Genomic DNA, 17,320 nt, shown 5'->3' with positions numbered 1-17,320 from the left:
AGCTCTTTTAACGTGTATAATTAGACATTTCTGAAGAATGTTGGCCAACTAAACAAGATTGATGATGGGAGGAGCTACGGGTGCATGAGTGACTTGATTGAGTCTTCAGGTACGTGAGAGGGAACTATCCATCTTTTAAAATTGTTGAAAGGACAAAATCAAAATTTTGTAGGTATATAATTCAAAAAAATGAAAAATTAGCGGGTATAATAGCAAAAAGAAAATCAGACGTACAGTTACAAAGGAGGAGATGAGGTGAACCGCACTACATTATCTATCTATATCTACTGCATGTAGGATTGGAAAGAGAGCTTGTACTAGGAGGAAGCACATCTATCCAGTCCATAAATGAGAGAGACACCAACTGTTCTATTAACAATAGAAAACAATCGAGCTTAATGTTCTTACATCATGAAAGCAGTAAATTAATTCCAACTATTAAATATGAATGATTGATTGTAGTCTAAATGAAGAATATTTCGAAAGGGTCCAAAGAATCAAAGGCCGACCAACCTTAAACACTATTGGTTTCCATACTAATAAATATTGCAGGGCCTTTGCTAAACTGTTAATGCCAAAGCTTAAGGCAGAACCCAGCCGGTACCACAGATCTCTTGCTTGAAATAGCTTCCGAGAACGTGTCAACAAGCTGCCCAGCAAGAGAAGCAGGATCTTCAATAAGAGTATCCACAAACACCTTCACAACCCTCACCTCCTGTGGGGTTGCTCTCAAGCTGTACCAAGTCAAGAATTTCTGCCTAAAGCTTGTCTCAATGTGTCCCTCACACTCCAACCATCGTATCACCTTCACATAATACTCAAGATCACTATCACCATTTCCAGCACACTCTTCGTCTCGTCTTCCTCCACTTCTCTTCTTCGATGAGCTGCCAGCTTGGGGCTCCTCTTCCCTCCCAAACCCATTATCGACATCCTTGCTGCTGGGTTTGGGCCTTCCGTTTCTTCCTAGCCCATCCTTGACATTCTCCAACTTGCATGGAGTGATGGGTAAGCCAGCTTCAGAGCCACCCACAAGCGGCACAGATTCCATGCCAGTTGGGACAGGGGCATTTGACCCATTATCAGTACTGGTCTCTTGGCCATCCGGAGATTGCTTGTTCTCAAGCTGGAGGGCATCAGAATTTGATGTAAAGTTGATTTTCCGCACAGCAAGTTCATCCAAAACAGACACAGAATCTCCTAGGTTTCCTCCTTCACCTGTGCCAATGCAGTCAATCATGTCATTAGATAGCTCTGCAGAAACCATTTTATCAGTGTTTTTGCAGTAAGCAAGATAATTGTCCTCATGGGTCTCATCCTCATTGCTGCAGGGAATAACATTGTTACTTTCATCTTCCACCGAAGAAGGATTGGATAGGCTGCTACAGTTGGTTGCTGGACTCTGACTTCTTTCTACTACCAAGGTCTTTGCACTGGGGCCTCCATCCCCGTCACTGCCCATCTTGAACCGAACTTCACACACCCCCAACTCCCTAGTGTTATCAAAGGAAACAACCTTGAAAAGATACTCTGTAGAAGGAGTTAGACCTGAGAGTGTAAACCTTGTATTTGGTGCGAACAATGTACAAGTCGGTTCTGGTGGATAACTCATATCATCAACTTTACGATGCCACAAGTAATAACCCACAAAATTTCTGACTGAAGCAACTTCAGAACCCAATATCAAGGTAAGAGATGAGGTGCAGACATCTTCAAATCTGATAATGTTTGGAGCAATCAAATTGAAATCTGCAAATTTAAAAAATCCAAGTAATAGCTGAAAGGTTACTACAATTTGAACCAATAGCCATGATGTTTCTAGTAACAAATGCACAAAATAAAAAGACAACACTTTCATAATCAACAAGCCTCTTGGATTATCCAGAAACAAAAAAGGTCAAGTGGCAACATGTATAACAAGAAGACTGGACAAACTGGCACGCCACCTTTTAATAAATAAAAACATGCAGGTAAAACTTGAAAAATTAGTGACAGTGCAAGTCAACCATTCATCTGTTACACAGGATCACCAACTCATCTCAGGATCATGGAAAATCCCCAAGTAGTATTTTGGTATCAAAGTGCAGTATTAAAAGATGACCTTGGATCACAGGATTGGATGAAGGATGGCAACCAGTTTCCGAAAGCATGGAATCTAGGGACTCCACAGCAAAAGCACAGAGTCTCTGCACCTCCGGTCCTGAAGAGAGCCTATTAACAATACCCCTGGCCATCTTCACAGGTGAGCCAGTTAAAGGACCTACATCTGCTTCAAGCTTCTTCACTGCTTCATCCACAATTTCATAAAGCTTTTGGTAACATTTCGCACCAGCAACGAGCTTTTGGCTCAAGGACACACGATAGCACAATATGTCGACTCGCCTGGTATCTTTTGCAGTCAACAGTTGTTTCCTCCAGCATCTACAGAAAATCAACAGATTAAAACTAAGATCATTTTTAACTTCTTTAAGAGAACTGATGAAATTATGTTGATCCTGTTTTGATGTCCCTTGAATTTGAAGTCGTCCTTTCATTTTTTACATGGAATTTTAAATGTAGAACCATATTGTCATGGATAGAGCCATTTGAGAAAATGGTTGCCATCTCCAAAATGATATTAAAAGTGTGAGTTCTCATTTTTAGCAAAACATGAAAATGAAAAGAATAAATACAATGAAGTTCTCTATTTCTTTAATGGATCCATTCAAGATGACTTATTTCTATTACGGGAGCCTCATAAAGAGTGAGAAAGGCCTCTTAAATATAGAGGACTTCCAAACAGTCACGTAATAAACATTTAGTGTTGCCCGTTCATTAACCCATTCACAAGGCTTCCACTTAACTAATCAACACACAGCCTTGCCCCAGCTATTTTCATGGATTTCATTCTATACTCCAAAATTATGCATGAACCAATCACTAACCAAAACTGAACAAATGTAACTATCAGGATCTTACCAACTCTCCCCAAAGCAATTGCTGTTAGGGAAGGTGCAACTTAAGCTTTTAAAGGGAAGTGCAGAACCCCACACTAAGCGGTGAGCGGACATGAGGAGCTTTGCAGCGCTGCGCTGCCCATACAGCACCGACGGGCGGAGGCGGCTAGTCCACCCTACACTACCCCCGTGCTAACAAGGGGAGCCTCAAGTAACAGGGTGGATGCTGGCCCCCATAAGCCAACAATCAACTTAATCTTTTAAAGAGCAGTGCAGAACCCACACTAAGCGGTGGGTGGACATGAGGAGCTTCGCAATGCTGCCTATACAGCAACGACAGGTGGAGGCGGTTAGTCCTCCCTATGCTACCCTTGTGATAACAAGGGGCGCCTCGAGTCGCCCCTCCAGAACACATCACTAGCCTAGGACTCGAACCCATGAGATTGAGTAACAGGTGGAAGGTAGCCCCCATAAGCCAACAATCAACTTAAATCTTTTTAAAGGGCAGTGCAGAAACCACACTAAGTGTGTTGTCAGGGGCTTATTTGTTATTACGGGTTTATTTGTTAGTACTTATATGTTACTGGGGCTTATGTGCTCTTTATGAAACTTGTTAGTATAAATAAAATAAGATGGAAGGATGAAAGTATTCTTTCATTATTTCTCTCTTTCTCTCTCATCCTTTTTCTTCTTCTTATACTTTACTCTTGATTTGATTATATCTTAAAATCAACATGGTATCAGAGACAGGTTTGTAAAGCGCTAGGTGTATAGTTGAAATCCTAAGGCAAGTTTGTGTAAACCCTAGTGGGTGTGAAGGGTTTTGAAGAGATTCCAAGAAGAGATTTGTTTGCAAGGAAGTAGTGTTGATCACATCCACATGTACTGCAGATCCAACTCCGCGGTGAGTTAGCTGGGGGTCGCAGGGGGCAGCGAGCCCTTGCTCGGGGTTCGGCCCTAGAAAAAAAAAATTGGAACTATTTTTGATCTGTTGCAGTCTCAATTGGTGTTTTTTTCGTGTTCGTGTGGTTCAGCAGCAACGGTTTTTTCTTCGTCGTTCGTGATTCTAGTATGATCTACTTTGTTGCTTTCTAGGGTTTGTGTAGTGACTGCGTGGTCGCTTTTTACTACATCCCATACAAGCAGAGAATTTGTCGTCCATTCAGAGGGAATGCCCCCTTCCTTTGCCTGCTCCCACTCAGGGGGAGCTTCTTACTGAAGTGCCTACGTCTAGTCCTCCTAACACTAATGACAGTAGGGAAAGCATCCAATTGTATACACTAGGAAGGCAAAACAAGTCATTGACTCACCCCGGGACCAAGAAGTCTCCCTCGATCTAGGAAATTCCTCAATTGACATTGATACTCCTGATTTTTTTCCCAATAGCATTCCTGTTGACCTTGATGTCCCTATTCCCTATTGTAAGGGTGTTCGTAGTTGTACAAAACATTCCATATCTCAGTTTGTATCCTATGATGCCTTATCACCAACATATCGTGCTTTCACTTCATGTATCTCCTCTATATCTGTTCCTTCTAGTGTTTCAGATGCTCTCAGTCAAACTCCATGGAAGGAAGCGATGCTTAAAGAGATAAAGGCCCTTGAGAAGTGTTATGACAGATGCAACGAATCCAAGTTAAACCAAGAATCACGATAGAAAATTAAACACGCCACACAAAGAACACAAAGATTTATACGTGGTTCAGCAACCGCCTACATCCACGGTTGGGATCCAGCGAAAGTTTTCACAATGTGTAAAATCGGAGATACCACGTTTTCAGCCCCTCGCTCTGTTTCTCTTACACCACTCCAAACCCTAAGCGCCCTTTATATATTAAGTTACAAGAGACTAATTAAGGTCCACGACCCATGAGCAACAACCGACCCACACAAAGTTCATCCAACGAGTTGTTGGGTCATAAGCGAGTCGCAACACGGAAATTCGGGCCACAATATCACAAATATCCATCTTGGCTAGAATTACGCCAAGCTCCACAATCTCCAGCTACTCCTTTCGCCGTCTCCACATGCCCCTAAGGGCCCCAGCAACTGCAAGTACCAATCAAGTCCAAACAATGTCTGAACTTTAGTGTAGGAATGACCTTAGACATCATATCTGCTAGATTCTCTGTTGTCCCAATCTTCCTCATTGCAATAGCACCAAGTGAAACCTGACATCAAAGTGCTTGGTCCTATCATGGAACATCTGATTTTTAATCAAATGTATGGCACTCATGGTTGTCGCAAAACACAATCAAATCATCCTGCTGTAAGCCTAAATCACCAACCAAGCCTCTCAACTATATAGCTTCCTTCACTGCCTCTGTGGCTGCCATGTACTCAACGTCAGTAGTAGACAATGCAATTACGGGCTGCAGAGCCACTTTCTAACTGATTACACTCCCACAAAGAGTGAAGGCATACCCTGTCAAGGACCTCCTCCTATCAAGATCTCCAGCATAGTCCGAATCAACATATCCAACAACACTCCCACACATGTCGCTGCCCCTGTCATAGACTAACCCAACATCTGCAGTGTCTCGCAAGTATCATAATAGCCACTTCATAGCCTGCCAATGGACCTAGTGCACACCATAACATACATAAGGTTAGTCTATGACAGGGGCAGCATGAAAGAAGTTGATAGCCTGCCAATGGACCTAGTGCACACCATAACATATATAAGGTTAGCCACTTCATAGCCTGCCAATGGACCTAGTGCACACCATAACATACATAAGGTTAGTCTATGTATCTACTCACTACACTAACTGCATGTGAAATGTATGACCTAGTGCACACCATAACATACATACGGCTACCAACTACACTAACATAAGGAACACGAGACGTGCTCTACCTCCTTCTCGATCTGTGGTGACAATTGTGTTGAAAGTCTAAAGTGGGCAGCCAATGGAGTATTCACAGGTTTTGATGCCTGCATACCAAAGCGTTCCAACACCTTCTCAATGTATTTCTTCTGTGACAAATATAATCTACCCGCTCCTCTGTCCCTGTGAATTTCCATTCCCAATATCCTTTTTGCAGCACCAAGATCCGTCATCTCAAATTCACCACTAAGTTGAGCCTTCAACATGTTAATTTCAGACATGTAATTGCAAGTTATCAACATGTCATTAACATACAGCAACAAGTACAAATACGAACCATCTGAGAGCTTCCTGTGATACACACAACTGTCAAACTTACTCCAACAGTAGCCATTCCCAACCATAAAGGTGTCAAATCGCTTGTACCACTATCTAGGAGACTGCTTCAGCCCATACAAGGACTTCTTCAGGTGGCAAACATGATCTTCCTTTCCCAGAATCTTAAACCCCTCAGGCTGATGTATATAAATCTGCTCTTCCAACTCACCATGCAAGAAAGAAGTCTTGACGTCAAGCTGCTTAAGCTCCAAGTCATACAGAACAACGATAGCAAGTAACACTCGAATTGAGCTATGTTTCACCACAGAAGAAAACACTTCATTGAAGTCCACCCCTTCCCTGTTTATAGCCCTGTGCCACCAAGCGTGCCTTGTACCTCGCATCTTCTACCCCTGGAATTCCTTCCTTCTTGAAGACCCATTTACAGCCTACAATTTTCTGGCCTTAGGCTTCTTAACTAGCTTCCAAGTCTGGTTCTTATGAAGAGACTCAATCTCCTCACTCATTGCAACAAACCACTGCGTTGACTCTCCACCTGTGATGGCCTCATGATAAGTACACGGCTCATCAATATCCTCTGCCACACTAAGTGCATAAGCAACCGAATCAGCATGTGAAAACACACATACTTCTCAAGTGGCCTAATATCCCTCCTAAGCCTGTCTCTAGCCACACTATACTGTTGCAACTGTGCAACTCCCTCAGCCCAAAACTGCACCTGCTTGTGAGTCAACCAAACAGGACTATCCTCTAACTGAACCTCTACATGCTCCACCTACTCACTAACACCCTGAGCTTTCCCTGAATCAACTACTTCCTTCTGCGGAGTAAGTATCGTAGATTCATGAAAGGTCACATCCCTGCTAACAAGTATCTTCTTTCTCGAAGCCTCTCGGCACCATAATCTATATCCCTTGACCCCAGGCTGATAACCAAGAAATATGTATTTCTTAGCCCTCGATTCAAGCTTCCCCTCATTCACATGAGCATACGCTGGACATCCAAATATTCTCAGATTACTGTAACTAGCAAGAGAACCAGACCATACCTCACCTGGAGTCTTACACCCGATAGCAGTTGATGGAGACCGGTTGACCAAGTAACTAGCTGTGGAAATAGCTTTAACCCAAAACGCTTTGTCTAACCCTACATTAGACAACATACACCGAGCCCGCTCCAATAGCGTTCAGTTCATCCGTTCTGCAACTCCATTCTGCTGCAGAGTCTTCCTTACTGCGTGATGTCTCACAATCCCGTGAGTCTTGCAGAACTCATTAAATTCTCCATCACAAAATTCCAAACCATTGTCCATCCTCAAGCGCTTAACCTGTTTTCCTGTCTGCTTCTCAATCAAGGTCTTCCACTACTTGAATGTAACAAAAGCCTCATTCTTGTGCTTCATAATATAAACCCAAACTTTTCGAGAAAAGTCATCAATCAGTGTCATCATATATCTACCACCACCATGTAAAGTAACCTGAGAGGGACCCCAAAGATTATAATGAATATAATCCACCGTACCCTTGGTCCTGTGAATTCCTGTACTGAACTTCACTCTGCACTGCTTCCCGAAGACACAATGCTCACAAAAATCCAACTTCCTAGTTTTCTGACCACCAAGCAAACCCTGATTTATCAGAACATCCATCCCCCTCACTCATATGCCCAAGCCGCATATGCCACAATCTGGTAATATCTGAATCTGGATCCGAGGACGATACAACAATTGACCCCGTGATTGTGCTACCCTGTAGAGTATATAAACCGTGTTTCTTCAGTCCCTTCATCACCACAAGAGCACCCTTGGAAACCCGAATGACTCCACCTCCAGCCTTATAAGTGCACTCGATGGAATCCAACATACCAAGGGAAATGACATCAGTCAAAGTGTCCTCACTGTGTCGTCATACATCTTGATTCGAACTGTACCGTTACCTACAACCTTGCACGCCGCATCAATCCCCATCAGAACTTCCCCTCCATCAATAGATCGATAGAAGGTCAACCAGTCCCTGTTTGGACAAGCATGAAATGAGCAACCCGAATCAAGAATCCACTCATCGCAAGAGCTGCCGACCGAAATTGTGAGAACATTACCACCATCTGAATCATTACCCTCTGCAACAGCCACACTTTCAACTTCAGAGGATTTTACCTCTCCCTTCTTACGCTCCGGACAATCCTTTTTGAAGTGCCCTTCCTTGTGACAGATGAAACATCTCAACACTTTTGTTTTGTTCTTAGACTTGGAACGACCTTTATTGCCAGACCCTCCCTTCTGATTCGTTCTCCCTCTAACAAATAACCCCTCTGTCGAACTTTCTGTATTGCTCTCAAATGCCCTTTTCTGCAACTCCTTAGAATTCGCAGCTGCCTTCACGTCTTCCACGGACAAAGTAGTTCTGTCATACATCATTGTATCGACAAAGTTCTCATACGAGGGTGGTAGAGAACAGAACAGAACAGAATAATAGCCTGATCTTCATCCTGTATCTTGACATCAATATTATTCAAGTCCATGATGATACTATTTACCTCGTCAAGATGGTCGTTTAAAGACGAACCTTTGCGCATCTGAAGAGTGAACAGCTGCTTCTTTAGATACAAGCGGTTTGCAAGAGATTTTGTCATATCCCGAGACTCCAACTTTTGCCACAGCCTATCCGCCGTAGTCTCTCCAACAACTTCTCGCACAACCTCGGTACTTAAGCACAACAAAATCGTATTGTGTGCTTTCTCCTTAACCTCATCTTTGACCTTAATCTTTTCTGGCAGTGCATCCTTCCCTTTCAGTGCCTTGGATAACCCTTGTTGAACCAACAAAGCCTACATCCTAACCCGCCACAGGTTGAAATCATTTATGACGTTAAACTTCACGATTTCTAGAAACTTGGATGACATCCCTGCTTCGAACCGAAAGCTCTGATACCAGTTTGTTATGACAAACGCAACGAATCCAAGTTGAACCAAGAATCATGACAGATAATGAAACACGCAACACAAAGAACACAAAGATTTATACTTTGTTCAACAACAGCCTACGTCCACGATTGGGATCCGGTGAAAGTTTTCACTATGTATAAAATCTGAGATTACAAGTTTTCAGCCCCTCGCTCTATTTCTGTACGAATTTCAGAGTCTCTCTTACACCACTCCAAACCCTAAGTGCCCTTATATATTGGGCCACAAGAGACTAATTTGGGCCCACACAAAGCTCATCCAAAGGGTCGTCGGGTCGCAACGCAACCCAACACCAAATTCGGGCCAAAATATCACAAGAAGAATGGTACTTGGGATATTGTCCCGTTACCTAGGAGTAAGAACTAGTAGGCTGCAAATGGGTCTACACAATAAAGGCCCTGTTTGGGGGAGCTTTCAGTATCTAAAATTCCTTCCACCGAATCGGCTTTGGAGAATGCATTTTGATGAAAGGAATTTAAAACAAAAAAGATGTTTGGTGGATCAATTTTTTGAAGTTCTTTAGATTATCAACATAATTTAACTTGACAAATATATCCTTAATAATCCATGAATAATAGCATAGAGTTGAATTGGGATGTACAAAGGCGGGAAGGAAAAAAAAAAAAAAATCATAATTAAAGTGATGGAGTGAAATTGCCTATGATGCAGCAACAATTAATTGACATAGTGATCATCAAGGTATACAAATTTACCCAATCTACATGATAGATGTTTTTTTTTTTTCCTTAATAGAAGTTGAAAGAGATCATGGAAGAAGAAAAGGAAAGAAAAATAAAATGAAAGAGAGAAATGGCAACAAAAAAATCCCATTTTTGTTTTTATTTATAGCTATAAATTACTTTAACAATGGAATACATATATATATATATATAATGTGTGTGTGTATATATATATATGTTGAGAGAAAGAAAAGTTATTCAGAATTCTACATAGAGTTGAATTTTGGATGAGAGTTCATAAATCTTAGAACTCTTCAGATTTTAAAGTCAAATGGGAGTCGATAGGTTTTTCTTGCAACTCCTGAATGTCTTTATTCTTTCTTTGTTGAATCGTTTTTCAACAATAATTTTTTCTGTGAAATTTTGCTCAACATTTTTTTAAATTTTTTTATTATTTTAATTTTGGGTAAAGAACGAACGAAAAAGATGATACAGAAAGAGAAAGAGAAAAGTTTGCAATGGAATTCAGAAATAAAAATAGAAATAGGTTAAATAATGGACAATATAGGACTTTAATTTTATTACTTAAAAAAGTGTGTAGCTTGCGGAAAGTCGATCAGGAAGCATGTTTTAATGGCTTTGGTCAATCGTGCTTCTAAACCACTTAAACTTTTTAAAAGTCCGTTTTCAAAAATTTTATCAAATGCTCTTTATTATTGTCAAAGGACTTTCTTAGCTTAGAAGCCCGTTTTGCCAAAGTATCCTGCAAACGGAACAATTGAGAGATATAAAGCCCGGTTAGTTGCAAAGGACTTCACTCAGACCTATATAATTGATTATATGGAAACATTTGCTCCAGTTGCCAAAATGAACTCCATACGTGTCCTTCTTTCTTTGGTAGCTAATTTGAATTGGCCTTTACATTAGCTGGATGTAAAGAATGTTTTCCTTCATGGTGACTTGGAGGAAGAGGTGTATATGACTGTCACTAGGGTTTAGGCTTGCCAATGGTCAGAATTTAGTGTGCAAGCTAAATAAAGCCTTGTATGGATTAAAGCAGTCGCCACGTGCTTGGTTTAAGACGTTTAGCACTGCTGTGAAAAGAGTAGGGTACACACAGAGTCAGACAGATCATTCTATCTTCATCAAGAAGCACCAGGACTGCACCACTTCCCTTATTGTATATGTTGATGATATTGTTCTCACTGGAAATAATTCAGAAAAGATTCATTGAATGAAATCATTCTTGGAGACAGAGTTCAAGATTAAAGACCTCGGATAATTGAGACACTTTCTTGGCATCGAGGTGTGCATATCGAAGAAAGGGGTATTCATTTCTCAATGGAAATATGTGTTAGATTTGTTAGTTGAAATAGGCAGGCTTGAAGCTAGACCTATTGATATTCCCATTAAGTAGAACCATATGCTTAATGATGTAAATGGAGACCCATTAGATGATGTGGGAAGATTTCAGCGATTGGTTGGGAGACTGATTTACCTCTCTCTCACGCACCCTGATATTGCCTACATTGTTAGTGTGATTAGTCAGTTTATGCATGCCACACGCACACCTCACCTTGAGGCAACTCATCATGTTCTTCGTTACCTTATTGGTTCACCTGGTAAGGGGATATTATTTGGCCGTCATGACCACTTGCGTGTTGAAGCCTATACTGATGCTAATTGAGCCGGGTCTGTGACAAATCGACGATCTACTTCAGGATATTTCACATTTGTTGGAGGTAATCTTGTTTCATGGCCGAGTTCAGATCCATGGCACATGGAGTTTGTGAGTTATTATGGCTACGAACGATGTTGGGTGAGTTGGGTTATCTTGTTCGCGAATCAATGAAGTTGTATAGTGACAATAGGGTTGCTATTAGCATTGCCCACAATCCAGTTCAACGTGACCGGACAAAGCACATTGAAGTCGATCGATACTTCATCAAGGAAAAGCTTCGTCTTGGGTTGATTTGTACTCCATACTTCAACACACATGATCATGTTGTTGATGTTTTGACTAAGGGTGTGAGCAAGACTTGCTTGCAAAATATGTTAGTCAAGCTGGGCAGGATAGATATCTTTGCACCAGCTTGAGGGAGAATGTTGTCCGGAGCTTATTTGTTATTTCTTATATAATTTTGGGCTTATATGTAATTTATGAAACGTATTAGTATAAATAGAATGTGATGGAAGGATGAAAGTATTCTTTCTTTCTTTCTCTTTTTCCCCATCTCTCTCTTTTTACGGTGGAACAAAATCCTCCACCAATCACGATACTATTTTACACTTTCTATATTCTCTTATATTTACCATGCATATATAAGCTCTTTATACTCAAGCAATATAATAGATTTAAATAATATAAATATAACCCTTAGTGGTTCTTTGTGCCGTGGATGTAGGCCCTAGCGTCTAAACCACGTAATATATGTGTGTTCTTCTTATTTCATTTCTCTCCACTCATACTTTATCGTTTACAACATGGTATCAGAGCATCGATCCTAGATCAATCATCACAGAGAGTTCGAGGGGGAGTATGGAAATTGTTATCATAAAGCATATTCTCTATGTCTTCACATTCATTTCCCAGCTTTGTTCTTGCAATTTTTCCGGCTTAGTTTCGGCCATTTCCCGTCTTTGTTTCGGCCTTTTCCCGGCTTAGTTTCGGCCCACTTCCCGACATAGATCCGGCCATGGCATATTTCCTGTCCAGTTTCACTAGCAAGATCTGGTCATTTTTCCCCAGCGAGTTCCGGTTTATTTTCCCCGGCAAGATGCGGTCAATTTCGTGGCTTTGTTCCAAACACCTTCCCATCATCTTTAGAGGCGCTTCTTAGGCAAGTTGTGCATTCATGATATTCATGCTCCAACTTGAAGGGGATTATTAAAATATATAGATATTTATATATAATGGTGGAGCAAAATCCTCCACCAATCACGGTGTCTCCTTTAACTATTTTACACCTTCTATATTCTCTTATATTTACCATGCATATATATAGGTTCTTCGTACTCGAGCAATATAATAGATCTGAATAATAGAAATGTAGCCCTTAGTAGCTCTTTGTGCCGTGGATGTAGGCCCTAGTGGCCGAACCACGTAATATACGTGTATTCTTCATCTTTCTCTCTTCCTTTTTCCTATTTGCATTTCTTATTTCCGCATCCAAATTTAACATGATATCAGAGTATGGATCATTACAGAAAGTTTGAGGGGGAGTATGGAAATTATTATCATAAAGCATATTCTCTATGTCTTCACATTCATTTCATTCTCTCTTAATTTTGTTTACAATAACCACCTCTATTTAAAGGTGAATTGGGGAAGACTTTTAATAAAGGAATTACACAAAAAGTCAAATATAAATATGGCAATAACTTGTTGCCCAAGTATAACGACATTAACATCCTGTGAAGGAGTTATTTAAGGGCCCAAACATCTTTTCTCAAGTTGGAACACGAAGATTTAACTCCAACTTGAAATTAAATATGAAGTTGTCGAGAGTCTGAGATGAGTTAATCTGGAGATTGCAGACAAATTGATTCGAAGATCCGAGATGAGTTTATCTAAAGATCCGAGACAAGACGAGTAGCATATGATAAAGCTGCTATTAGCATTGCCCACAATCCAGTTCAACATGACCGGACAAAGGACATTTAAGTCGATCGACACTTCATCAAGGAAAAGCTTCATCTTGTGCTGATTTGTACTCTATACATCAACACATGATCAAGTTGCTCATGTTTTGACTAAGGGTGTGAGCAAGACTTGCTTACAAAATACGTTAGTCAAGCTGGGCAATTACTTATTTATATTGGGGCTTATGTGAAATTTCTGAAACTTATTAGTATAAATAGAATTTGATGGAAGGATGAAAGTATTCTTTCATTATTTCTCTATTTCCCCATCTCTCTTTTTCTCTCATACTTTTTCTTCTTCTTAAAACTTTAATCTTGACTTGATTGTATCCTAAAGTCAACAAAGTGGTCGTTGGACATGAGGAGCTTCACAATGCTGCCTATATAGCATCGACGGGTAAGCAGTGGGCGACATGAGGAGCTTCGCAATGCTGCCTATACAGCACCGACAGGTGGAGGCGGTTAGTCCTCCCTACACTACTATATAGGTAAGCAGCGGGTGACATGAGGAGCTTCGCAATGCTGCCTACAGCGCCGACGGGTGAAGGCGGTTAGTCCTCCCTATGCTAACCCCGTGCTAACAAGGGGCGACTCAAGTAACAGGGTAATCCATCTGGCCCCCATTTGTAAAAAATATACAAATAGATATATTGTATAGATATATAGGATTTGAAAAGTTCTGAGCAATCAGTTTGCCTCCATAAACAAGCATATCACCGAGGTATATTTACACACACACAGACATGTAGAGTAAACCAGCCCGAGTCCAGGCAAAATTCAGCAGGAACCTAGCTTAGAAGAAACAAGTCCATTATTAAATATGGCTGCAGAAGAACCAAATCACTAGAACATCAGTGGTTGAGACACAGTAGATTTTATTTTATCTATCAGAGAATAAATTGTATCTTAATATCTAGCAGAAAAGAAGGAATAATTTGTATCCGATCAAGTACAATGATATACATAAATGATGTTCTGATACAATCTTTTCCAATGATATCGAGTAAAACCTTTATTACTGGGAACTCACATACATTTATTGGGGATGGATGTGTCTGTCAGATTTATCAAATCCTCAAAGCAATTATATTTTTAAAATATCCTCTTTTATGTTCTAAGGTAAAAATGGCATTTCTATGTAATATGAAGCAAGAATGTAATAAACGAAAAGTAGTAAGAGAGTTTTGCATACAATTATATAGTAACCTTGAATTAAGCATATGCATGCCAAGTGCAAGTCCAATTATAAATGTTGGAGATATTATTCCATACTCATACCCGAGTATTGTGTGTTCGACACATTTACTTCACTCATTTAGAAGAGTCCATTACCATAAGAAATGAAGCAATAGCAAACTCCAATTTGCTAGTAGAACTTGCAAAATAATCATAATGGTAATATGTTATAGATCATTATTTTGCCAGTCCCCCACAAATGAATCAACCTGCAGACTACTTCCTCAACTGCTCTAACTTTCCTATTAAAAGAGAATAGGTATAGCTTCCTCTAGCCCATCAGGGAAAACAGACAATGGCTGAAACTACCAACAAAATATATATAAGAACATATGCACACTCCTAACTTAAATAATGAAACTACATAAAAGATTTATGACAGCCAGTAAAAACTAAAATAAAAAAATCACAAAGAAACGTAGAATATAGCTACACTGGTTGAGTCAGTTGACCAATGATGGGCCAAAGGCTTTCAAATTTAAAGGGTGGAAAGTATTATTAGATTTTTAGCTAGAAAGACAGGATTTGACTTGATATTAGAAGCAATAGATTGTAAGAATTTCAGAAAGTAGTGCTAGAATTTTCTAGTCAGCAGGTATTTTGGATATGTTGTCAAATTAAATGCTAGGGGGTAGGGGTTTTCTGATGATATACTAAAGAAATCAAGGTTTGATTGTAATAAGAAAAACATAATGTAATTGCAGAATATCAAGGATACATAGAAGGAGAAGATTTCAGAGTAAAACATCAAAGAAGAGAAGTTTCTAGGAATATTGGCTAGAAACCTTAGATTTCACCAAGCCCTTCACGGTTAGGTTGCATCACATATTAAAAACTTCTCTCCATTTCTTACATTGAGGTGAAAAATTAAATAAATATTTGAAGTAGATCATCCAAATTGCAACAATAAAAGCTCAGACTGCAGGCGTGAGGTAGCGGTTTAGAGTCTGATAATTGCCACTTTGTCAAAAATAATACTAATGATATGGTTTTTTCTCTAGTCTTTCTCTCCTAGCACCATGCGTTGGCAAGATATAAACTATGTAAGCACTTTTTAGACAGTTCCTACTTCTACAAGGGATTGGATTCCAAAAAAAATTGACATTTTGAATCATAATAACAGCAAACCTATTAAAGACCACATATAGAAACCCAATAGTAAAAAATTTCACCCAGAACATGACCCATGAACCAACACGATAAAAAAGAGAAACAACTATGTCTCCTTAGACCATAAAAAAGAGAAACAACTATGTCTCCTTAGACCATTTCCAAATGGGTGGTGCCAAACTCGCAACGCCCTCATTGAGGTCGGACCGCCCTGCCTACCCGACACCTCCCGGGTGGCCATTAGACCATTCCCGAATGGGTGGTGCCGAACTCACGATGCCCTCATTGCAGTCGGACCACCCTAGCTCTGATACCAAGTAGAAATACATTATAGAAGGAAAATGAAAGAATTGTGTAAAGGCTTGAATGAGATTTATAATATGCAAAGACTTGAATGATATCAACTACTCATTCACAGCTCTAGTATTTATAGATAAAATAAGACCACATGCTCATATTACAAGAAAAGAAACTAAATCAAATCTAAATCAAATCTATGCTAATATGGTAAGTCATTCAATAAATCATGGATATCATTTATGCTAACAATAAGTCTATAACCCATGTGCACCAAATGTTTCAAATTACCAAAATATTTGGACTTATAAAACTTAAGAGATCATACATATACACACATACACAGATATATTGATGACAAATTAGCCTAAAACATATTAAATAAGACTTGAGCGTGCAAGATATTACTCAGACCAGCGACTTGGACTTATAATTGGAAGAAATATTTATAAGGAATGATAACAAGAAAAGGCATATTAAGCATAGTTCACATAAAGTCTCCATTCCCCTTAATGTGATATTTCAGTAAAATATCAAAAATAAAAAATAAAGTTCAAAATCAAGGAAGGATATATTGGAGCTCCGGTCTTAAAACTTAATGAAATACTTTGTAATTGCGGTTTCCGAGAGGGGACACCCTCTCTTATCCCCCCACCCCACCAAAAAAAAAAAAAAAGGATATTTCAGTAAAGAGATCATCAGTTATAGAGTTCCACTTCAAAATTGATCCACTACCTTGAAATAGTTTTAAAGAAGCAATTTATTCATACAAGAATTTATTCTATACCAAGTACTGTCAGCCTTTGGATTACAACAAACTTGAGCTTTCATAGCGTTAATTGATTGACATGAACATTTTAGGATCCACCCTTCAACAGCTATTTTATGACATTGGCATTTAACTAATGAAAATTTTTTTTTTTTTTTTTTTTTTTTTTTTTTTTTTTGATAAATAAAATGTATTAGAAAGCGTTCAAAAGAGGAACATATCCCAAGAGATATACAAGATACCAAACAAAAAGCCCTATGGACCCAAAGAACCCAAAAATTCCACAATCTCATCTAAAGATATACAATTTCTCCCCATCACCCAACTAAAAAGATAACTAATAATAGCAAATTTCAGCGCCCCAATGGAAGTTTCCTCCCCATCAAAAGATCTTTTGTTTCGCTCTTTCCAGATGCTCCACCAAACACAAATTTAACTAATGGAATAATAGAATTAGAATATCTTGACTCTGAAGCAAAAATGGAGGGTTGAACTAAAACATACCCTAATCAGTGAGAA

General features: G+C 39.5%; 1 protein-coding gene across 3 annotated transcripts in view; it reads right to left on the bottom strand.

Moving 5' to 3' along the window:
- Window positions 1–349: 349 nt before the first annotated feature.
- LOC132278507 (VIN3-like protein 2) overlaps window positions 350–17,320 on the bottom strand; it is a 32,555-nt gene continuing 15,584 nt past the window's right edge. For all 3 annotated transcript variants that reach the window (XM_059780303.1, XM_059780304.1, XM_059780305.1), the window contains exons 4-5: window positions 2,102–2,421; window positions 350–1,749 (exon numbers count right to left, since the gene is read on the bottom strand). In XM_059780303.1, coding sequence (XP_059636286.1) covers window positions 569–1,749; window positions 2,102–2,421 — 1,501 coding nt within the window. In that variant the 3' untranslated portion in view covers window positions 350–568. The remainder of the gene's footprint in view (window positions 1,750–2,101; window positions 2,422–17,320) is intronic.

Source organism: Cornus florida, unplaced genomic scaffold (genome assembly GCF_030987335.1).
Source record: "Cornus florida cultivar Cherokee Brave unplaced genomic scaffold, ASM3098733v1 CherokeeBrave_3.0.0_Hap2_Chr10, whole genome shotgun sequence".
Lineage (NCBI taxonomy): Eukaryota > Viridiplantae > Streptophyta > Magnoliopsida > Cornales > Cornaceae > Cornus > Cornus florida.
Note: the sequence above shows the minus strand (reverse complement) of the source record. Positions and strands in the feature narration are given on the sequence as shown.